Source organism: Scaptodrosophila lebanonensis, unplaced genomic scaffold (assembly GCF_003285725.1).
Source record: "Scaptodrosophila lebanonensis strain 11010-0011.00,11010-0021.00 unplaced genomic scaffold, SlebRS2 tig00000142-arrow-arrow-pilon, whole genome shotgun sequence".
NCBI lineage: Eukaryota > Metazoa > Arthropoda > Insecta > Diptera > Drosophilidae > Scaptodrosophila > Scaptodrosophila lebanonensis.
Genome location: NW_022060589.1, coordinates 988,521 through 1,013,879, shown reverse-complemented (window position 1 = coordinate 1,013,879; position 25,359 = coordinate 988,521). Strand labels below are relative to the sequence as shown.

Here is a 25,359-nt window from a genome sequence, read left to right as displayed (position 1 = left end):
ACCTCTGTCTGACAGGTGTGTGCTTGTGTGTGTGTGTGTGTGTGTGTGTGTGTATTTGTTATTATGTGATTAAAATAAATTTTATGGCGCGGTTTTTAATTGACGTAAATGGAAGAATGTGTGCACAACAACACACAAAAGTTGCCAAAAAGGCAAAAACTTGATAACAAAACAAAACCAAAAAAAACCAAAGAAAATAATAATAAAGGAAAAATCGAAATCATGCCGATATATGCGGGCATAGTAGAGTATAAATTTATGTGTTTTTGCGACCCTCGCTGTCTTGCCATGCAAATCAACTATGGCATCAACTAATCAACATAATTCTAACTACAATTTTGCGTGTCATTTTGTTATTTGTATGCGACCCAGCATGTTCGGGACATGTGAGCAAGTCGATTGGAAAATTAATCGACGACAATGTATATGCTAAAAATATATATGTATATACATACATAGGGAAACCTCGCATATTTTATCAATAAAACCAGAAACTATAACTGAAGTCAAGTTGAGTCGAGTCGAGTCGAGTCAAGGTAGTGCGCCCATATTTGGATTATGATTTTTATTGGCCATGAAATATGAGGTCTGCTACACATGTTACCAATGCAATAATACTTAATTGACATTAAAAACGCATAAACAACATGTGTGCGCTTGTGTGTATGTGTGGAGGTGGGGTTCCCCTGCTTTATTGTCATGCCAAAAAATGTTAAGCAGCTAGAAAGGCGGCAGGCAAGCAAGCAGTTAATTCTATTATCAATCAAAAGGCGGGCATACGTCCAAGGCAGGGCGGGGAAGTGGGGCGAAAGGGTTGGGAGCTGTGCGTGTTCGATTTTTCATTAGCATACGAGCATATATCGTGGAGCAGGGGTTTGGTGGCGGCAGCAGGAGGAGGCGTGGTTGTCTGCAGCAACAACCCTGTCAGTTGAAGAAAAACTTGAGCCTTGAGCCTGAGACATGACAAGACGAAGCGTCGTCGTTGGATGACGACTCAAATTAATTGCATAAAAATTTGTTGCCAACACACACACACATACGTACACATGCACACACATAGACACCTTATCTTCTCCTGCCACATGCTGTCTAATTGCTAAATGCTGGCAAACTCAATTGAGTCACCCTTTTTTTTGTACACATACACACATACATATATATATTTATTTATTTTTGCAGCAGAAGACGAGAAGACCAGAAGCCCGAAGACGAAGAAAACAAAACAAAATACACAACAACAAAAAACATAGAAGTAAAAAATTTGTTTTGTTAAATAAACGCAATTAGCATGGCGAATAGGAGGGAGAGAGGGAGGGAGGCGAGTGTGTTTGTGTCAGGGTTTGTTAAGCAGCTAAGGGTGGCAATTTGTTGTCTCTTTGGCAAGCCAAGACACATGTGGCATGACACTTGAGCTGAGCCGAATACCGGTATAATGCTGCCATTGCTGTGCCAGTAGATAACTGTACATACGCAGTTAAATGAGTGGAGAATAGAACAGAGTCCAACGAAACAAATGAAACTATTTACAAACTATTTGGGAACTATTATTTGATTTTATAGATTGCTGCGCCAATTTATTGTTTACTCATCAGAAAATGGCATATCGTTAGCGATTCAAATAGCTACTGAAGCAACTGTACCAATATTTGATAAATCTTGAACTGACTGCTGGGAAATAGAAACTATATTGCGTGAAGGAACTGCTTTTTAGTTGTAACTCAAATAATTCTTTTTTATTAAAACAAAACTGTTATCGGTTAGTTCCAGCTGCAATTCTGTGGATCCTAACCTAAAACTGTTGACGCAACTGTACCCATTGATGATTAAAGTATTTATTTGTTCAACAAAAATATTTTTCTAGTTCTTCTTGAGCTTGCGTAGAAATTTGGTTTTGAAAGTAAGCTTCTGTTGCAAGTATTCGAATGGATTTATTAAAACAGATTACTGAAGTTACTGTAATTCTTTAATTTTTGACTCCAACACTAGCTTAATTAAAGCGAATGTGAAATTTGGCAACATTGTGGCATCTGTCGCACACTTTTTTAGACAAATATATACACAAGAGTTTCGGTTGCAGCCACAACTGAAGTCTCTTATTGTTAGCAACGCCTGTCGCTGTTAACTTGTTAGGCAAATATTATAGATGACTTGATTTTTGTGCATATTTATATAGTGTTGGGTAGGTCTGTGTGTAATGAGTGTGTGTGTGGGTGTGTGGGTGTGTGCTCAGCAATGCCCAGACTTTCCGCACTAAACTCTCGACTACACTTCAAAAACTGTCATTTAGATTTTTGTGTGCCATTTTATTTGTTGGTTGTGTTCGCCATGCGAAGAAATATTAAAACGATAAATCAACTTTTGGATTTTCGACAGCGCACCAAAATCATTTTCAACCCTTGCGCCAAAAACTTTGCCAAGGGCTCTGGATGGATGACTGAAGAGCTGAAGGAGTGCTGAATGGCATGGGGAAGAGTAGTGCGGGCGGACGGGGAGGGGTGGCAGGACGTGCTGTGAAGCTGTGGCCAGGGTCTGTATAATACGTACGTGTAAAGGAACTACAACAATCAAACAAACTATGAGTTGTGGCAGTGCCGAGAGAAGAGTGTTTAAACATTTTTAACACACAAGGAAGTAGGGTGATGGTGACGAGAAGTAAGAGGAGCAGGAGCAGAGGGAAAGAGAGAGAGAGTTTGTATTGACTGTGAAATTATGAAAATTTACATTTTTGTGTTGTTGCACGATTTTTTAATGGCGCACAATGGACCAATGTAGCCAAAGTTGGCAAGCGCGCGAGAGCTGGGGACCGGACTGGACCGGACATACAAATACACACACATACATATGTATACGTATTTTAGAAGTTTGACAAGCAGTGGGAAAACAGTGGCAGTGGATGAGAACCCATGAGCTTTGCAAGCATTCTGAATTTAGAATCCATTTAGAATTTATAAAACACCTGCCTAGTAGTTATAAAAGCTTGCTACAAATGAGATATCTTGGAAGATGATGGCCAAGATTTCATAGTAAGTTAGTCCTTGAGTGCTTTAAGTGATTATTGTCGGGTGTTGATGGAACTGATATTTTAAATAAATGATGTTTTAGTTGATGAGATATTCTTTCATTTATTCATTTATAGCCCATATGCATACTACGAAATGGAGAAATGAATCAATGAATAAATGGCGTGTTTGTGAAATATAAGTGATTCGAAACTAATTAAATAAAAAAAAAAAACATTAATACAGTCGATTTAAGAACCTCCTCCATTTTTATAAGTCGGTTAAAAGTGAGTCTCCATATAGGTAATATACTCAATGAATTCATAAAAAATGTTTAAAATGTTTAAAAAATACAAATCAAATTATGACTTAACTTTGACTCGAATGTGATCAACAAATGATCAAACAATAAACATTCAAGCACACATACAATGTAAAGAAAAATGAATGAAATTGCATAAATTGCTAATTAAAAGTTTATATTCTAAATATAAACCAATGAACTGAATTATCATGTGTGAGTGAACAACCTGCTTCAACCATAAACTGTCAATTCATGCAGCACTCTAATGTCCGGACACTATTCTCAAGGCTCTTCATACACAAAACGTATTTCCACATATCGATAAATGCCATTTACAATAAATGTATACTATGCGGACATATCTTAATATCGCATGTATGTGAACATAAAACAACAACCCCGATTCATATGCTAGTAGTTTGATGTTTGGTTTTTTAGATTTGTCGGTTTGGTTGAATGCCTGCCTCCAGTGTTGGGTAAGAAGTTGCGTAAGTTATGCAAAATGAAATAGACACACGCACACATGCACATATTTACTTACACACATGAAGGTATCAAACATACATACGAGTATACATATAGCGACTGTCTTGAGCCGAAAGCACAGGCCCAGGCCCAGGCCCAGACACAGGCACAGGCACAGAGACAGAGACATTAGCATAGAGCTAAAAGCAAACGATTTGTAATTAACAAAATTGCCAAGCAGCGTCTGATGCTAGCGTTGGCAGCGGCCCAAACAATTGACAAAGCAGTCAATACACACGCACATGCTGTTGACAACAACAACAGCAACAACAATAACAAAAGACAACAACAATAATAAACACTCGAAGGCAAAAGACGTTGCTAAAAAGGAAGAGAACGAGGATAACGATGTTGAGCACAAGTGGCAGGTGTAAGAGCGGGAGCTACCGGGGAGGGTGCGGGTTTGGTCATAAAACGCCAAAAGGAATAAAGGCAGCGCGCATGTGTGCGTGTATCCTTGTGCTTGTGTGTGTGTGTGTTTGATTGTTACATTCATATAGCTATGCAAAAAAAGGGTTTAATCAGCGGCATCTCCTCAGAAGGGCTCACGGGCACACAAGACCAATACACAAATACAAATTAACAATAAGCAATCAAAGACACGCACGCATACACACACACACACACACACTTACACACATTCATAATGTGTGTTTGTGTGCGTGGGCGCAGTTTTTTGTAGCAGCCTTTTAGGCCGTCAGCTGGCAATGCCAAAGCAACCGTCAAAGGAATTAAAACTCATTCGGGCAGAAAAATTTTAAAATATATATATATATATATATATATTTACATACGTATATGCACATGTATATGAATATATACATATATATATGTCTATGTATGTGTGTGTAGAGATGGCTTTGCTGAGACGGAGCGGGCAGAAAGACAGAAAGGCTGACTGGCAGGCTGGCAGGCAGGCGAGCACATTAAAGACTCGCAGCGACATGATGTTGGCCAAATAAAAGGGGTTACTTTTTTGGTCTGCCAGCGTTAGTTCGTTATATTCGAGTTGGGGGCTTGAAGATTGCAATTGAAGTGTGCCTGTGTCTGTGTCTCTCTCTGTGTGTGTGTGTTGCTGTTAATTTTTTTTGTAAAAAGCCAAAAGACAAATGAGTGTAAAAGCAAACGGCAGAGACAACGTCTCAATGTGTTGTCAACGTTCTGTTTTTTTTTTTGCTGATGTTGTTGTTACTGTTGCCTTTGGCTTGCCATTGATTTTTGATTGTTTCAAGCTTAAAGCAGCAGCTAAAGCTGAGAGCAATAGGAAGGCCGACTGTGTAGATGGGACAGAGCATCAGCTCGCTTGTCAAAGTGCACCCCAGAGCTTTGACGCCATTTTCGTTGTTGCTGTTGATGTTGTTGTTGTTGTTGTTGTTACTGGTGTTGCATTATGCCAAAGGCATTTTGTCTATGGGCAATGCCCAAGTTGACGATTTGCATGCAACAAAGGACGAAAGCAAATAGCAAGCTTTTTTTTTGTGGAAGCAAGCAATTGAGTCTGAATTGAAAAGCGATGCATTCTTGGCGCTTGAAAATGAAAATGAATGCACAAACTTTAAATTGTGAATGCACTCATAAGTTGCATTAAGTCTATTTTAATTTAAAATTCAGCCTTAAGCTTAATTGCAGATAAGCGAACACATATAAGGCACAGTAATAGGATATGCTGGATATAGTAATTGTTCCTCTACTTGGAGGTGCATTCATTTCTTGAAAAGTATTCATTGTCCTTTTTAGACCCTTTTAGGCTATATTGTTATTTTATTTCTCCTGTATGAGTACTGATATTCCTTTCAAAGCAATCGGCTTGTTCGAAGCCATTTCTATAGATTCAATGGCAACCATTTGATGGCTTTAAGGGCGGACGCAGGTAATTTGCCTGAATTTTTCAATATTTGTAAATTTTTAGCAGCCGGAGAGGATTGTGAGGAAGGGGGTTGGGTGGTTGGTTCGCTTTCACCCAACCACCAAAACCGACTTGGCAATTTACAACAAATCAAAGGCATAAATCAAAAATGTTCAAGTTGACGTTGAAGTGGAAGTCGAAGTCGATGGGGGAGGGGAGGGGAGGGGAGGGGAAGGGCCACCAATGCGCATTTCATCAGTGAGACAGTCAAACAGTTATGGAAGCAGCCATTCAGCCAGCCAGTCAGCCATCCAGTCAGTCAGTCAAACAGTCATTCATTTACGCACACACAACGGGTTGAGGAGTTATTGAATTGATTTGTTGTACTACTCGTGGCAGCGAAGTGCGAGTGGCTGGCAGCAATGAATCGAGAGCGAGAATTCTCTGTATTTATACAAGTACATATATATTTTTGTGCGTCTTCTTGTTGTTGTTGTTGTATTTTTTGGATTATAAAGTTTTGTAATTAAAATTTGACAGCTTTACAATTCCCAGTGCCAAAGCACTGGAGTCAACCCTTTCGCGCCGCATTTTCTTATTAGAATTTTACAATTTTCGATTTATGTTTCGATTTTATTGTCTACGAGTACAATTTTACAATTTTACAATTTTGTGCGTGCTCGGTGGGTGTTGGTGGGTGGTTGTGGTGGGTGGTTGCGGTGGGTGGTTGTGGTGGGTGGTGCGCTGCTACTTTAAATGTGAATGCCAATGCGAATGAGTTCGGTTCGGTTGCCGCGTTTGTTGCTTGATTGCTTGTCTTTTACTTCGACTTCGACTTCGACTGCTACTTGGCTCCTGGCAATCGAAACATTTACCTAAACTATGCCTTTTAAGCAGATAATTGTGTGTTTTCTTTGCTTTTCGTTCTTTATTATTTATTTATTTTAATTTTTTGAATAATTCTCAGCTTCTTCTTTGCGATTGAAGCTGATGAAATGTATTGGGTTTTGTGAAAATTCGATTGAGCAAAGAATAAGAAAAGGAAAATAAAATAGTTAGAGAAAATTAAGAACATCATTAATTTCTCTGACTCGCTGATTGTGAGCGACAAGAATTTAAAAAAAAACTTTCTATTTTAAAATTTTTCAAATTAATTATAGCTGTTTCTTGATCATCAGTTATTCTTAGAATTTTGAGCAACCACTTTAATATTCTCATCAAAATCGCTGACTTAGCTTAACTCCAGTCCAGTCCTGTCCAGTCCTGCTCATCCTATTCTATTCCATTCCATTGGCAGCCCTTTATATCGTGCCCAAATGTCCACTCGGCCACATTCGCCGTCGTTCGCATGTTTTGTTTCTAATTCGTTAAACTTTTGCTTAATAATTGTCTGGCCACTCAAACCGCTGTCCCCCCAGAAGCTTGACTTTTATTCATATTTTTGGCACAAACACACACAACATTTAAATATATGTACATATGTATATATACGAGTAGAGATGTATGGGCAAAAAAATTTGGCCACCTCCGGACGCGATAAGCACTCAAAAGCAGTAAGGACTGATGCTGATGCTGACGTCGACGTCGACGACGTCGAGGCCGATCCAAAATGATAATGCGAGGGTTGGGCGCTTCGTTGTGTGTGCTTGCTTGCCCTGGCAGTCACATGTCTAATCCTTTTGCTTATTGATATGATATCTACACGCAGCCGAACCCAGCCCAGCCCAGTCCAGTCCAGCCCAGCCCAGCGTGCCACACACTCATCAAATGAATACAAACACAAAAAAAAAAAATCAACACAAAAAAACAGTACAACATATATATGAAAAAGGTTATGCCAGCGATTTTTATTTTATATATTGCGCACATATATACAAAAATGTGGCCCAAAAAGTCGCACATACTCGTATAGTGTGGGGGCAGGATGCGCGACCATGCTTTCATAATCAAAAAACGTTAAAATCATAGTCTAGACAATAATTTATGAGACCGCCTTTTTTGTTTTATTGTTGTTGTTGTTGCTGTTGGTGTTGTTCAGCTTTTTCTGCTGTTGTGCATTTTGTTTTGTTTTTGCTCATTGTTTGGCAAAGGCCCGCATCAATATACCTGCGCTCTCTCCTACACCCAGTCAGTCTTATTGCCCACAGCTGCCCAATCTGCCAATCTGCCAAGCTTCCAGGCTACCCAGTCTCAGTCTCCAGATTCCAAATGAAATGCCAATCAACATCTCTAGCAAACAGTCGTAAGCAAAGCCAAGCCAAGCCAAGCCAAGCCCCCTCCATCAAGCCCAACTCAGCTCAGTCCGGAAGCCTCTAACATCGCTCTGATAGATATGGCAAAATATGAATATGCCGGCTGTGGTTCTCTGTGTCTGTGTGTGTGTGTGTGTGTGTGTGTGTGTGTGCGGCGGGCTGTGTTGCCCAAAAAAACAAAAAGCGCACAACACCTTAATACACGTATCTCTCTCCTTTGCTCGCCTCCCTACACACACTCTCTCTCTCTCTTTCTCCCTGGGTACAAACGTCAAATAACGTTAAGGACTTGCACACAAACACACACACACACACACATGGACATATTTATAGCGAGACGGACGAGTAATATGCATAGATATAGCAGAGAGACCAAGCGACCTCTAGACGGGTTCCTCGCGCCCGCCCACCACTTTGGACCACTCGTTGGCATTTTCTAATGGTTTCAACTTCCTTCCTCTTGCTGTTATGTTGAATGTCCTTTTTTTTTTTTTTTTTTTTTTTGCCACAAAGGGCATAATCAGCGCTCGGCGTGTGGGTGTGTGGGTGAGTCAGTGTACGATATATTGTCGAATACAAAATAGAAAAAACCAAGTTGTGCAAAGAAAAGAAAAAACAATGCTCTGCACAAATATGAAATTGTATTTTTGTTTGCATGAAATACACTTTTTTTCCCTATCCACCCCCTCCCCCTTCCCTATCCCTATCACGACTTAAGCTTTGGGGGTATTGGAGCGGGGGGGGGGGAAGACTTGGACATATAAAGCTACTTAAAGTCAACTTTAACACGTGGCGTATGCGTAATGTGTGCTGCCCATGCCAAAAAAAAAACTGTTGACTATAATGATGACGTTGACATTGCTTGTTCAGGCAGAGTTATAGAGCGATAGAGCGAGGGGTGGGGGGATGATAAAAAGTAGAAAATTTGCATGCACTTACGAGGAAATGTCTGAGGCCTGCCTGTCCGCCTGCTGTTGTTAACGTAAGCCGAGGCGGTTTGGGGACACCAAGTTGCTTGTTGGGTGTGCCGTGCTGTGGTCACGCAAATAAATCAGAGTCAGTCAGTCAGTCAGTCAGCCAGTTTGTCAGCTGCAAGGCCTCTCTGTGAGTGTGTGTGTGTGTGTGTGTGTATGAGAACAGACAAACGGACGGACGGACAAACAAACAAACAAACAGACAGACAGACACGCAAGGCAAACACAGGCAAGCCAACGTTTAATGCGAAATTGATAAACAAATATGCGACTGTATATTGCGACACGCGTTGCATTTGCGGAGCAGCAACATAAAATATATTGACATTCTTTCAATTCTACAGACAGCAACAGTCAAATGATATGCCAATTTATTATTGATTTCGATTTTAAAGAGAGACCGCCAGCTCTAAACAACAAAGTCGAAATGCCGACAAGGTAGGCAGGCAAATAAGTAATTCAAGATTGTGATGTTCCGGTAGACTCCGAGGCAGGCAGATTTATAGTATAGGAAGGTGTATAGCTGGATGTAGGGGGGAGGGAGCTTTGGACAGATGTTCGCTTAGTTGAGTTGTTGCTGTAATTTGATTCGAAGCGCCAAGTTCTAATTGGATTTGCTGCAGGCGTCTCTTCATCGATTAACTTTGGCTGCGAGACTGCGGCCAACGCGACGATAACTACGATGATGAACATAATTATGATGTTGTTGTTGTTGTTCATGACGATGATGATGATGATGATGATGATGATGGTCTGAAGCTCAACTTGATGACAATTTCATTTCTATTAGCGCATACTAAATGCCAATTGCTGAGTGCATGGAGAGGTGTGAGGAAGGGAATGCGAATGATATGCATAAAAAATTGTCATCGTGGTTAGAAGGAAGCTAAAAAGTAAGCGGGCTAGACGCCAACAACAACAACAACAACAACGGGAGCAGTGGCTAGAAAAAGAGCAGCTGGGGTGAAAAAAAGAGCGCAGCTTATTTTAATTGCCCGACTGATGGGGCAGAGAGTTAAGGCCGCACAGTGGGCCAAGCTTTGAGTTTTCGAAAAATTGTAAACATTACAAAAGTAAGTCATACATTTAAGCAAAAAACAACGAATAAAAAAATTAATAAAAATAATACAAAAAATAACAAAAGTAAGCCATTAACTTAAGCATTAAACAACGAATAAAAAATTAATAAAAAATATATCAAATGACAATTTAGAGTCGTGCAGATCTATCAGAGAATTCAATGTTATTTGCATTTCCAAAATTAGGCATTACTTTGTTTATAGAAAGCTAAAAACATAAAAGCATAAATAAATATTGAGCAAAAAAAAAAAACAACATTATTATTGATATTTTTTTTTAAAGAGGCTTCTACTGCCTGGTTTTTAGAGATTTCTATAGAAATCTATAGCTATAAATCGAACACCTTATGCTTTTGCAAAGATCTGTGTACATTTTGGCAGCCGTTTTGCCAATTGCCCACCATTGTCTGGGTTTGGAGTGCTCTCTGCTCGTTTTTGACCGACCCACGGCAATTATTTTGACGACGACGCGTAATTTGCGTTGAAGACGACGATGATGATGAAGATGTCGCGTTTTTTGCGTACACCCCAGCCTCTCTAGGCCAGCTCTGTGGGGTTTGCGTCAAAATTGAAGTGACAGCGTAGCAAACTAATTAAAGGCAGACCAAGCACTGTGCAGTGGAGGAGTGTTGGTGGTGCTGGCGTCTCGGCTCTGGGCTCTGCAATTGTTGGCCGAAATGAAAGATTTTTACGTTTAGCCTTTTTTAATGGCTAGCCAGCCAGCCAGCCAGCCAGCCAGCCAGTCAGTCAGCTAGTCATTTAGCCTGTCCTTGATGGGCTGCTCTAAAACGCTCCCCCAAATGTCCAGCTGTCAATATCCAGCTGATGCCTGGGTGCTTAAATGCAGAGCAGGGCGTCAATAATAATGTTTTTAATGGGCACAGCAGCAGCAGTAGCAGCAACATTTCATCAAATTTCATTGCGAGGGGTAGTGACGAAATTTCAATTAGAAATCAATTGTCTAAATTAATTGCGGTTCAACTTTCTTTTTGTCTATTTCCGGCTTGATGGCTTCAATCTAAAGCTGTGCACGATGGCGATAAAGCTGTAGATAGAGATTTAACTGCTGCTCGTAAACTGCAAGCACAATACATACATACTACTATAATAATAATAATAACAATCGTAGTAACTATCTATGCGCATTCACACTTTCCGACTTTGTCGCTTTATCATTATCATTAGTTTTAATCATTTTGGACTGTCACACGTAGTCGAAGCCAGAGCTGTGAAGGCCACAAACAAAAGAAGCAAAAACGCTAATCAAACAAATGTGCAATATGGCAATAATAACTGCAAGCAATAACAGCAACAATAACAACAACATTCGCTTTTGTTGCACAAACTTTTTGCTGGCCTCTTGTGTGAAGCTTTTTTCTCGTTTCTTCTCTTCTCTTCACTTTTTTTGTTGCCTTTTTTTTTTGCTGCTTAGGCAAATGAGCTGAGCAATAAATTAAAATGCATATTTAATTAATTGAATAATGCTGGAAAAATAGTTATTTGTTTGATGATTTGCAACATTGGCCGTGGGAGCGTGCAACTTGTGGCATAGCCAAGTCAAGTCAAGGCAGTGGCAAGGCAATGTTTTGCCAATTTCTTCATGTTACACAATTTATGTAAAATCTCATTTTGATTTATTGAGATGGGGCCGAGGGGAGAGTGCTTGAGAAGGCCGGCCGCCCAATTCATCTAGCATGTGCTAATTGAAATGTTAAATTTCCGTTCATGCTTATAATTGACTTGAATTGAAGAGTCAGCCAAATTGCTGGCCAAAATGCCTTCAGACGTTCACAGACACAGACACAGACACAGACACAGATACAAACACCAACTTGGACACCTTGACAAATTGCACGACAAGCTAAACTAAAAATCGAAATTGACAATTTTAAGTCGCACATGCACACTCACTAATGGATATATACATATATACTTAGTATGTGCGAGCGTATAAACGCTTACATAGCAGGGGGACACAGCTGTTAGTTAGTTTTCTATTTTTTATTTGACCAAAATTGATGAGTACAAGTTTTGGCCAACGTGCCACGATTTCTCATGGCACCCAGACGGCGCCCACCCACCCAAAATGGCAATCAAACACACACACACACACACACATATATATACACACACATGCACTCATAACACACAAACGAGGCTAGTTTGTAAAGTATTCGTGGCTTTAGGTTCGTTCGTATGCTCTAAAGGGAACAAAATATTGACAAAAAAGCTAGATTCTACATTAAATTTATAAAGCTTCTATTATTCGGTAATGCAGAGATATTTTGAAATACACATATCAGCAAAATCCAATAAGAAGTTGCATCTTTGAAGAGATAACTTTGTTTTTTCTAAATTGGAATTGCAGTCTGAACAAGCAGTTTCAAAACGTTCTCCAAGTAGGATTTCTGAATCCTATTATTCTGCATCAGAGGCAGCTTCAACAAACATCCTAACTTCTTTTTTTTCTTCTTGAGACAATTTTGTGAATAAACTAAAAATTTCGTTAGCTAGCTAATGTAATGAACACTCCTCGTACAGTGGCCAAGAAACATATTTGTAGAACATAAATCAGCTGGCACGGATTTGTGCGAATTATTCACACGCATTCGTCTAATTGCAGAACTGGCTGACTGTTTAATAAATCTGCTAATTCTAGATGCTCATCAATTTTAAGCTATTTCATAATTTTTGTTTATTTGCCTTTGGCTTCGTTTTACACACTCATGGCTGCTCAGTGGAAAATGCATTTTTAAGCAGTTAATTAAGACAGATTGTTCAGAATTGTTGTCGGTCATCTGCTCGCAAAGTGCTGGATGTTGAATATAGTTGGGTTTTACTTACGATTTGCAAGTTGTTGTTGTTGCTATGGTGTTGGTCGCTTACCTGTAAGCAAAAAAAAAAAAAAGAAAATAAATAAATCAAAGATGAAAAGAGATGATGAGAAATGCTTCTACATTAAATAAGATTCGAGTTATCTGAAGCATTTGAGGGATTGATGGTATAGTTGGAAGAAGTTATCATTAAAGATAGCCCCATTTCCCCCATAGCTGATATTATACAAATATTTGAAATGTTTAAAGACTATACATATGTACGGCACTATTGCTTTCAATTATCTATTGAAAAAGGGGCCAGTACTTATGTCCAATAGTTGTCCTTTAGAATTGGAATATTAGAGACACCAATACTATTATGCTGCGACATACTTTATGTGTCATGGTTATAGTGTTCTTGTTGTTGTTGCAGCTTCTGGTCGCATAAGCCAAATGCACAACAACAGCAACAACAGCAACAACAACAACAATGGCAATGACTATAAATTGAATGTAAATCACACAACGAGAAAACCGAACTGAACCAGCACAGCTACTATAAAGCTATAAAGCACTATAGCGGCAACAATAAGAACAAAAACAACAGCAATAACTATGTAGTACACGAAAATAAGGAAATAATCAATTTAAAAAAATCAAAATCGCCATTTGCCATACAACAACAACAACAAAAACAACAACAACAGCAATAGCAAACAGTAAGCGCAAAAATACGGCTACACATACATATATGTATGTATATATGCGGGTAAGTGTACATACATATGTATGTATATATAAACAGACAGCAATCAACAATCAGTCAATGTACAAGACAACAACAACAACAACAACAACAATAGCAAGAAGAGCGATGATAATGCCCACGAAGCAAGCAACTATCGCCAACTCGCTTCCACAGGCATATGACAACTACAAGTATATAGCCATTTATATAGTCGAGCAGTGCAGGCGATCGGTCGTTCGGTCAATTGTGCGACTCCCCCCAGCACAACAGCCCCCCAACCCGCCCCGCCCCATCATCCACCCCCTTCCACCCACACACGCTGAACGTTCACTTGCGCGAGCGAGCTGATCAAAATCCATATGCGATAAATAAATTGAATTTATCCGCAATTGGTCGAACGCGCAGGCCTCGAGCGCTCGACTGACTTACGAGTGTGTGCCCGTGTCTGTGCTGTGTCTGCGTGTGTGTGTGTGCATGACAATGACTGTGTTTTTTTTTTTTGTTCAGTTTAATCAGCAACGGCAACAGCAAATACAAATACAAATAAGTAGTAGCAGTCGGTACGTTGATAACGACAGCAATGGCAGCAACTTAAATCATTGCATTCAGCCAGCCAGCTAGGCAGTCAGCCAGCCTAACTAAGCTCAATGTCTAGTGTAGGTTCAGATGTCCGTCTATCAGTCTATCAGTCCATCAGTCCCGCAATATTTGTGTGTGTACGATTTGCGGTTGATTGATTTGAATTGAATAATTGCGATTGTGTTTGTTTGTGAACAAGCAGCAGCAGCCAGCGCATGGCACAGCAAATAATAATCGCACTAATGTTTGAATTAAATCTAATGAAAACGAAAAGCAACAACCACAACAACAACAACAAACGCAGTCCAACAACAACAACAACAACTTATCAGTCAATCAAGCCTTTGTGGCCGCAGCAACCAATCGATATCGATTGCATATTGCATGTCAGATCGCACGTTGATTGGCGAAAGCGCAAAGCGAGAGAGTTAGCGAGCGAAAGAGAGCAACATTGTGGGCAACATTGTGCTGCACAATTGGCAACAATGTTGCTGGCCACCATGGCAGTTGAGCTTATCAACATGTATCTCTTTAGTAATCAACACCAAGAGAATTTGCAAAACTTCAGACGCACTTTAATCGAGTTTTCTAGAATGTTTTATTGAATTTTGGACACAAGACAAAGGACAATGCTCATGACTCATATCAAAGAAATCGATTACAATTTTTTTAATGGGCTTAAATGGTTCTGTTTGAACTCCAAGCTGAAATGGAACCTTATTTCTATTGCGGCTATTTGTTAAGGAACTGCAAAGTTTTTAATTATACAAAATTATTAATTACATATACACAAAGCAAATTATTTGTTTTTATTATTGAGGTTTTAAAATACATAATTGGCATTTGCTGCCAATAGTTGGTAACTAATTAATCCATTATTATTTTTGCCTAATTGCTTAACTGATAAATGCCTGATAGCTATTAGTTTGCAACATTTTTGATGTTGCTGCTATCCCCACGCAACATACCTCTGTTGGCTGCAACATTTTTGTTGCCGTTGATGCTGAGTTTGCAGTTTGAAACCAATTCTAAATACTACGTGTCGCTGTTTAGAACTTTTGCTTCGATTGAAAAAAATCATACTAAAATTATAATCGCCAATATAATTGAGTCTATTTAATATTGTTTCTATCTCAAATAATCCGCAAATCAAGCAGCAACAACAATACATTGTAGCACATAAATTATAAGAATTGTGTATTAATTTGGAACACAAATCTAATAGATGGAAAGCAACAAAAATTGAGCGGCGTAATCAAATATTTCGACCGCTATTTGTCGCCTGAGGAATATTCGTTTATTGATTGCCAAAGTCGTTTCCAGTTTTTTGTTGATCACTTGTTTCTGTTGTTGGTGTTGCGCTATCAACATTGCCGCTGTCTGCGTCATCAACGGCAAGAAGCAACAGCGACAGAGCACCGATTGCCCAACCGATTATATAGCCCATATACATAAGTATTTAGGTATGCGTGTTAGTCGATAATGTTTGTATATACAGCTGTTCTGTGGCTTTTTCTTTTCTTTTGCTGTTGTTGCGTCTGCTTCCCTTTCTTTTAATTTCTGCATGTGCCATTTCTTCTCATTCCAAGATATTATAAGTCCAACATACGTTAGACAGTCAATGTATTTTCCAATTGAATTTCGAAAAATAAATTCCATTGTTTCGCATAGGCACTTATTAAGCCAAGTGTTACCAAAATGACAATGGGAACTAATAAGTATTACACACTTCACAATAGTTCGTTTGATTAAGTTAGCAAGCATTATGAGTGGCAACAAGCGTGACGTATTTATACTCTAAAATATAGAAAAATGTTAAACACAAACATTGCATCATAACCATATTAGGGTTGCCAATTGCAACTGAGTTCAACTACATACATGAGCAGTCGAAATGTTTGCATGTCTGAGCTGCTTTGACTCGAAAGCTTTTTTAGTTGGAGACTTGAAACTTGTTGACAACACTTTCTGGACATTTGCGTATTTCAATTTGAATTTACAATGTAGCTAGCAATAGGTATGTATGTAGTATATTCTATTGAGAGGCTGAGACAGATCCTGTTGGTGCTCATATAGAGAGTAAAGAGCATTCTACATTTGTGGCGGCATGGATGTCATATTTCTATAACTTTTTATTCGGTGCGCGCGTCACCAACTGGACAAACATATAAAGTAAGGGGCAACAATTGAACAGTTTTAAGTGTGCAACACACATACTTATAGTACATATCTATATTTGTATGTATTTATATATTATTATATGTATGTGTGTGTGCATATGTCTGTGAGCAACAGCTCGCGCTTAATTTCTAATTAGTTGGCTGTTGGCTATGAAAAGCCATCAGTCAAAATGAGCAATATATTTTTGATAGCTCATCATTGAAAATTTGTGAAGCGACAGCAGCGAAATGCTCATCGTGCAGTCACGCGATGATAAGCACAAATCGAATTTGTGCATGGAAATTATGATTATCTACTACTATATGTACGAGTATGTACACAAATGGGCATTTATGCTGGTCAATGTGCATTGAAGGCATCTACTCGTATGAGTGCTTGTCAATGAGGGCGAGGGTGACGTTGAGGTTGAGGTTGAAGTTGAATTTGTATTTGTATTTGTATTTGAGAGCGAAGGCTGTCAATGATTGTATGAGGAAATGGATTTGTGGATGAATGGGAATATAACACATATCTTACAATATTATTGCTATCGAAAGTTTATAATTGTTGTGTTACATAATCATCCTTTTATATGTAATATTTTAATAGCTAAGTGCTTTTGTATTAGAAATCTATGTATGTCATTATTATTTTATTATTATTATGGAAAAATGTCAAATATATAGTATTTAAATTGACCCCCGAAACACCAACATTTAAGGCATAAACTTCTTGATTTTCGTATCTTTCCAATTTGTATAAGCTGGCACAGAACCGATTATATTAGTATTGAAAAGAAATGTAAGTGAAAGGCGCAGTCACACGGTCTTTTTTTCTTTTTTTTTGTGTAAAATATATGCCACATATTTAATGTGGTCTGCTTTGAAGATCAACACGATTTAATTTATGAGAGCATTTTGTTGAAATTTGTTTTCATATCTATTTAAAATTGTTGTCAAGAAATTATAAATACATACTATAGGACAAGCAATCTATTGTTTAAAATATGTTGATTTATTTCTGTTGGATGCCTAAATGAATGTCTTCTCAGCCAAACTAGAAGCCCAAAATCAAATATATCGTTGGATTAGCTCGAAAACTTGCTCTGCATTTTCGCACTTTTCTAAACCCAAGGCCAATAGAAACGTTCAGCTTTAAACAATTATCGCCCGCATTACTCAGTTTCAAAATGTTGCTGTTGCTGTTGACTTTGGAGGTTTTCGGTTTTGTACTTTCTTATCAAGCAATGAAACAACCAACAACCAACTAGCCACTAACCGCAGTAGCAGAGAAAAAACATAAAACAAAATTGATTTCAGCTTGTCAGCTGAACAAAAAAAAAACACAAAATGTATTTATATTTCTGTGTATTTTTGTTATTGTTCGAAAAAAGTTATAATAATAAAATAAATATGCTAAAATTCGATAAACAAACTAGGCGATAAAAAATATGCTGCCGCAGAACAAAAGCCACAGAAACCGACACACACACGCACACACACATACTCATATATATACACATAGTATATGTAGCATGTACTATATAGAAAAACAAAATTGCGGTTCTATGGCTGTTCATTCAATTTTTTTTTCCACATTTTGGCATTCAAACAAAGGAATTTAAAAAAAGAAAAGAAAACACTATCTCTGGCAAACCGAAAAGTATACACACTTGCGAAATATTTGCGGTAATATTTCACAAATAAAACTATAGCTTATACAAGTAGTCAGCTGATTTAGTTAAAGTTCCCATTTGTGGTTAGATAAAAGTGTTGTTTTTCTGTTCTCTTCTCATCAACACATTTTCTTTAGTGTACAAGTTATGAGTAAGTATTTATAGCAAGCACAGTTTGGTCACATGACTGTTTTTTTATAGTATAGTTCGATCTGACTGGCTTACTACATAATTCGATATAATATTAAGAAGCAGTCGACGGGATAAGCTGTGAAAAATGGCGTTCTATATCCCCAGCTCTGTCAAGCTAAGGGACAGACATGCAAACATGCGCCTTAGAGACTCATTTTATCTCAAATAGGCAGAGGCGTATAAAGTAGAGCATAAAACTATCGTACTCTTTGTCAGAGTATACCAATTAGTTCGTTATTTGTTTGCATAACTTTTTTTTCGCTTTTTGTTGTTAGCCACTTTTTTTTGTTTTTGTTTGGTTAAGCCATAAAAAATAAATAGCTACGCCAACACCGGCGACGTGTTGCTTCTGTCAAAATAAAAACTAAAAACTACAATTAAAAAAAAAATGAGAAAGGAGAATAAACTGTATTGAACGGAAGCGGACTTTCACTTGACTATTAGCATTTAATGCTAATTTGTTATTAATTTGCGTGCTGAAAATTGTCAACAGTTGCTCATGCATTAACCCATAGTTGCCCCCACACTATATATGTTGTTGGTATGTAAATATTTGTATAGTATGTATAGAAATATATACATGTGTGTGTGTGTGTGTGTAAATCTATTTTTAAAAGCTTGTATTTGTTGTTGTTGTTGTTTCCAGTCTCTCTCCATGTCATGCACTTTGCCAGCTTGTCTATAAAATTGAAAAGGCACTTCTGCGAAAAAATAAACACGCGCCGCCGGCCACATCCAAGATAAATAAACATATAGCGGAGAGCAGCTACTGTTGATGATCATCATCATGATTCTGCTGCTGCTGCAGATGATGATGATGATGCAGTTGGAGGAGCCAAAGGAGCTGCTTGCTAACACAAAATTGGACAGAAAAGACGACGACGACGTTGCCACTAACAACAAACAACTGTTGCAATTCCATTTAACATTATTATTATTATTATTACTGGTTTTTTTTTTTTTTTTTTTTGCTGTCGATCATTTTCAATACGCTTCGCAAACAGGGAGTACGCCGAATTATGAATTCGAGATGCAACTTTTCTAATTACAATACACGCTTTGCATCATCTTTGGCATTTTCGAAGCCGATCTTTGCATTGACTTCTTGCCTAATTTCATCTTACAATGGGAAGTCTATATTCTTAATTTGGACAGATAAGATCGGCTTGCTTAACATTTAAGTGATGCTCCATGCTTCAGCTTTAACCAAAGCTTTGACTTTTCTCCTGACTTTAGCTTCTAATGAAGATTATTTGGTGATAATTTGTTTGCTTTGGAAGTGTTCAAGCGAGCGTTTAAAGCTCTGCTTTAGTATTTTGATGCTGCCTGCCGAAATCTATTTTCAAAATCATATACTTGTAGTACATATATCAGCTTAGCTTTCAACTAAGAAATGGAGCTTTGTGTTTGTCGTTTAGCAACACTAGTTGGGGGCAAAGTTGCTGAAGTTCGAGAGGCGTCGGTGGTGTAGTGGTTAGCATAGTTGCCTTCCAAGCAGTTGATCCGGGTTCGATTCCCGGCCGACGCAGCAATTACATTTTTTTCCTAAAACATTGATTGGAAACTGTGTTTATATATTTTTTTGAAAAGATAGAGGTAGTTTAGTTTTATTGTTTAGTGCATTGGAAGTTCGTGCTTCCAAGTTCGGGCATTCATATTCATATTTGTTTCAAATGCGAGCGAGAATGTCTCTGAAAATATTGTCGCATATTTATGAACATGTGTAACAGATAAATCTGTGGCGCCGCCGGCGTTGGCGGCAACAACAACTTTGCAGGCATAAGTGATTTAGTTGTCAGTCGAGTGCATTTGCTGCTGGCATTTATCAACAGCTGGTCGGCAGACAGGCTGGCTGGCTGACTGGCTGTCAGGAGGCAGGCAGACGACGACCTATAGACCGAGGGAGACAAACAACAGACTGTTAGGCGGAGAGGCTGTTATTTAACAGTGCGCTAACAGTAATCAAACTAATGAGCAGAGTCGAATAGAGCCGAAAAGCCCATCAGGCTGAGTGCGCGCATTTGGCATATTGAAAAAAAAAAAAACAACAAAAACAACAACAAAAAATTGGTATAACCGCTCCCTTTCCTCTAGCCAGCCACCCATCCAGTCAACCCACAATCCAAAACTCGAACGCACGACAACCGACGACGAAGCTATTAAACATTGAAAGATGCTTTGACGGGCTAGAGGCATAATAATAATGATCATTTACCGCAGCTCGTGTTGCCGCTGCCTCTACCTCTGCCGCATTGCATTTATTGCAAAAATAGCTTTTAATGGATTTCAAATAAGAAATGCGCGCGCAAAATAAAAGGCAGCGACTGGGGGGGCGGGTCAGCTAAAAGCAAGAGGCAAATAAGTGGCAGAAGACAAGCGAACAAATGTGGTTTGGAAATGGAATCTTGCACAGGGGGGTGGGAGTGGGGTCTCTCCACTCCCACTCCCACATCCACTCCCATTTAAAGTGATAAAAACATTAAAGAAAACACAACGTTGGCCAAGGTTGGGGCTTTTCGCACGTGCAACAACACCTAGGGGTTGCTAATGGCGCTTAAAAGATGAAGATGCTGCAACAGAAGAAGATGTTGCTGCACTTAATGGCAAATGATAATGATTGATGTTAAAATGCGATGGAGCGACTGCAGGGGACTGGAGGGCATGGAGCAGGTTGCCTGCTACTTTTGCGACGCTTTCTTAACGGTGCCATAAAACAACAAAACCACACATCCACAACACCCGCCCACGCCAAAGATTGCAATTGGAAGGGTTGCACGGCGTTTGGGTGCCGGGTGCAGCCGGCTGGCGATAAGCAATCATTCAATGTAAACAACGGCAAGAGCAACAGCCAGGCGAGCGAGTTGTTTGCATTAGAGAAATTAGAAAATGCCTTGGATACTTGTAGATGATAACGCGTGGCAAGGCAACGGAGGAACTGCTCGGTACTGGGGGTACGAGTCAGGGACTGGGAATGAGGTGCGTTGCATCTACGGAGCGATGCATTTTGAAGGTGCAACAAAGAAACGTTTTAAGCAATAGAATAGGTAGCTTCATGTTCTATAAAGCAGCTTGATACACGTAGAAATAATATGAGAGAAAGGTGAAAGGGAGAGAGAAAAAGAGGGATATGCCAGTTGGTTAATAGATAAGGGAAGGGAAGAAATCTTAGGATAAATAAATAGATGAAGAGGAAGATTGCAGGGATGACAATAATGATGAGAGACAGAGAGATGGAGAAAGAGTGAGAGATGAAAAGAGAGGCGGAGAAGGAGTAAGACATGAGGAGAGAGATAGAGAGAGAGGTGAAGAAAGATTGAGATGTAAAAGAAGCGAAGTGGAAAACGCTTGGTTTACGACAAAAAAGATGAAGGAAGACAGCAAAGGCTTTACCCCCGTAAGTGGAAGAATAAGAACATTCAGCACGATACTAAGAGAACGGGAGAGATATTTGTATAATAAGTATCGAGTATAGAATAGATAGAGAATTAACAAAGAGAAAGAGAAAGAAAGAAGGAGAATTAACAGAAAAAAATGTGAAATGAGAAAGAAAAGCAAAAGCGTGATCGAAATTGAAGAAAGGATGTGGAACGTACAAAGAATAAGAGACAAGCGAGAAGACAACGATAATGGCAAAATATAGGGAAGAGAAAGAAATGGAAATGGAGAAAAGCAAGAAATTGCAAGTGAAAAGATAAGAGATTGAGTAGAGGGAGATAATGAACGATAATATAACGAATGCAAAGTTAGGGCTTGTTCGGAACAATAGTCTAATCGAAGCAGGCCATGCAGCAAATACCAGGGAGGGAGACCTACATAGTGGCTAGTATTGCTGCCTTCCAAGCAGTTGACCCGGGTTCAATTCCCGGCCGACGCATAATTCTTTCACAATTTTGAAAATGTCACAAAAGTTTGACAAACTTCTAGTAGTGTGGGTTTCAAATGCAATTGAAGTTCATGTCCCATGCACTACTGCTATGTAGTATCATAATCAAATGCCTACTTGTTTTTTCTTTCTTCGCTCATAATACGCATTCAAACAATTGCCGGCAATCAAGGACCATGCCCAGCCTACCCTTAACAGCAATAAGAATAACAACAACAACAGCAGCAGCAGGCCAACCAACACCAACAATGTAAACAAAGCAGTCAACAAATTGTAGGCGTAAAAATTGTCTTGTCAATATTTTAATGATATCACTTTACACCCCCAGACCCAATCAGTTGTAGAAGACCCCCAGCCGCGACCCTCACTCGACCTTCAGTCAAAGTGTTGGAAAAAGTTTCGTTTTAACTTTTTGCATTTCTGCCGTCCTGTGTGTTTCAATTTTTTTTTTTTTTCTTTCCCATTTTCCACTGCTATTTGCATAGAACAAGCAAATCCCTTGCATTTTTTCCTTCTTTCTTCGCCAATGTCGTCGTCGACATCGTTCCCTTGTCTGCGTGTAAAGAAAAAGTCAAAAGTCCTTTTTTTTTGGCTTGCGTGGGATGCGAACGACGCTCATTTGTTTGCGCAACAGTCCGGTGGTCGTTGCCGCCGCCGCATTGTACATTCCTTGGCTACATTGTTATACCCTAGGATACCCGAAGGATACTCAGTTGTGTATAAATTTGTGGACTGTTTGGATAAGCCATGCACTGCCTGCTGCCTGTCGACTGTTCGACTGTATGAACGTTTGGTTCTAGAAAGCTATTGGGGCTAGCGACCTCAAATGTGCTTTTAGCCTGCTACAGACTAATGTGTGTTAGATATTTGTCAACTGAGGCAGTATGATACAGCTGTCATAGGAAAAATTAGTCTATTGAGCAAATATATGTATGCATATAGAGCATGCCATAGTCGATTGTAGCTGTCTTTATAGTAGTGTCATGAATTTTTTCTGTCTTGTGTTGTTTCTCTCTTTGCTTTGCTGTGTTTGGCTAGAAAATTACAAGAAAAGTGCGCAAGGGTGGGTGGAGGGGGTTTGAGGGGTGTTTTGTTTATTTGTGTAAGTGTTTTCTCAATTGTGCGTACGACCGTCCTACTGGTCGGTCCTTCGGTCGGTCAGTCAGTCGGACGTGCGTCGGCATCGTCTGCGGTTGGCATTTTTGTTGGCTAGGCTTTCACTCCTTTTGCCCTTTTTTCTCAGATTTTTTTTTTTATATTATACTTTTTTTTTGGTGGCCCAGAAACGTTTGTCTAATCTTAACGGTTTTACATTTCATTGCGCCGGGTAATTGTGTGCCATGGGGTTTGCATAGAGAGCGTGAACGATGATGCCTGGGCGCAGTCTATTGAATTAAAGAACAAGCTTAAAGTGGAGCTTGAATTGGGTCTAAATTATATAATTTTCAGAATAGTTGTTGATTGATCAAGGAAATAGTAATGCCAAATTGCAGCTGCTTAGCTTATTAAAGTAATTCGATTTATTTCGAATTACAGGCTTAAGATTCTGGAAGTGTGTAATTATATCTCCCAAAGGGTAAATGGGTAAGCTACTATGTAGCTTACTGAGAATGTATGTTACACAGAGAACGAGGCTTGGCAGACACCATTGGTTCATGGAGGTAAAGCTTAACAGCTAAATATTTGGTGACCCCTTTCTCTACTTTACTTTCAGAGCTACTGAATGGTTTTTGTTTTAAAAGCTAAAATATTGGGCTTACTTGAAAATATTGATTGCATCACTTACCTCTTTATCTTTGGCAGCTAATAAAACAGCATGTTGATTGTTGTTATTATTATTATTGTTGTTGTTGTTATTACTGGCGTTACGCTTCTTGCGCTTCTCATTGTTGTTGTTGTTGTTGTTAGTGTTATTGTTGGTGCAATCGTCGTCCTCAGCGCTGGCCACATGCTGCTCATTATCATTATTATCACGCAGTGCAACATGTTGTGGCAGACTGTTGTTGTTGTTGTTGCTGTTCTTTCGACTACAGATATTATTGCTATCGGTATTGTGATTATTGCTAACATTTAAACTAGCTTCATCCAACTCATTGTGCTGTTGTTGTTGTTGTTGTTGCTGATGTTCCAGAGTTGCCACATCATCCGCAATATGCTCATTGCTGTTGTCAGTTCTGGCATCTGGACCAGCAGCAGTAACAGTAGCGGCAACGGCAGCAACAGTGGCAGCTGCTTCAATATCCTCCTGCTCCACAGCCTGCTCCTCGAGCTCGTCGTCATCGTCCTCATCGCCATCGGCATGCGCCATATTCGAATGCATCGATACATCCTCATCATCATCGTCTTCATCGTCATCAGCGCCGGCAACATTGTTGCAGCTGCTGTTGTTGTTGCCACTCGCTGTTTGATGCTCAGCAACATCACGACCGATTTGCTGCTGTTGCTGTTGTGTGTTGCCAGTGGCTGTTGTTGTTGCTGGGGCAGGTGTTGCTGCCCCAACTGGAGCAGCACCTGTGGGCGAATGCATTGGCGATTGCTGTTGCTGTTGTTGTTGTTGCGCAGCCGCCGCAGCTGCAGCCGCTGCAGCAGCAGCAGCAGCCGCCGCTTCCATCATCATTTGCTGAGCGTGATTGAAGAAGAGCTTTGGATTGAGGCACCCGTTAACGCCGTTCTGCTGCAGGCTGCTGTGCAATTGCTGCTGCTGCTCAGCGCTGAGCAATGGCGGCGATGGTGATGGTGTGTTGGTGGCCAGCAGATTGCCGCCGTTTTGATGCAGCGTAATCGCCGCTGCAACGCTATTGAGCAGCTTGCGTTCGCTGTCCGTATCGTTGGGATTGCCGGCAACGGCAGCAGCCTCTGCTCCAATTGCAGCTACAGCCGCTGCTGCTGCTGCTGCTGCTTCTTCGTCACTAGCTGCTGCACCACCAGGTCCTGCTGGTCCTGCTGCTGTGTTGCTGTTATTATCGTCGCTGTTATTACTGCTGGGCGTATTTGTGTTGAGTTGCTCTTTCAGTGTGTTCACTTCCTTCTCGGCTAGTGTTGCGCGCTGCAAGAAAAACAAACAACGGAAAGACAGGGGGGGTGAGAAGATGTTGAACAACTTGTGGTGACCCCCCACTCTCAACTCAATTAAATTATAAACTATTTAACAAATACTACATAGATGAGATTTAAGAAATGTTTTCTTTTCTAAGCAGCACATACTCTAATATACGAGTGCACATTGCTTCTAGGTGTGTGCTGCCGTATCCGGAAAATGTGCGCCCACCCTCAGCCACACTGGCCTGTCAGCCGCATATGCTGGCAGCAACTTTCAAACTGCCCCCT

General features: G+C 39.7%; 1 protein-coding gene and 1 non-coding gene across 2 annotated transcripts in view; one reads left to right on the top strand and one right to left on the bottom strand.

Moving 5' to 3' along the window:
* Nucleotides 1-25,359, bottom strand: part of LOC115629329 (homeobox protein cut) — a 112,245-nt gene that overhangs the window by 20,233 nt on the left and 66,653 nt on the right. Inside the window, exon 2 of the mRNA XM_030525778.1 lies at nt 23,819-25,078. Within this exon, the coding sequence (XP_030381638.1) occupies nt 23,819-25,078 (1,260 nt within the window). The remainder of the gene's footprint in view (nt 1-23,818; nt 25,079-25,359) is intronic.
* On the top strand, nt 19,606-19,677 carry Trnag-ucc. The gene has a single exon. It is a non-coding gene; the product is annotated as a tRNA-Gly (tRNA).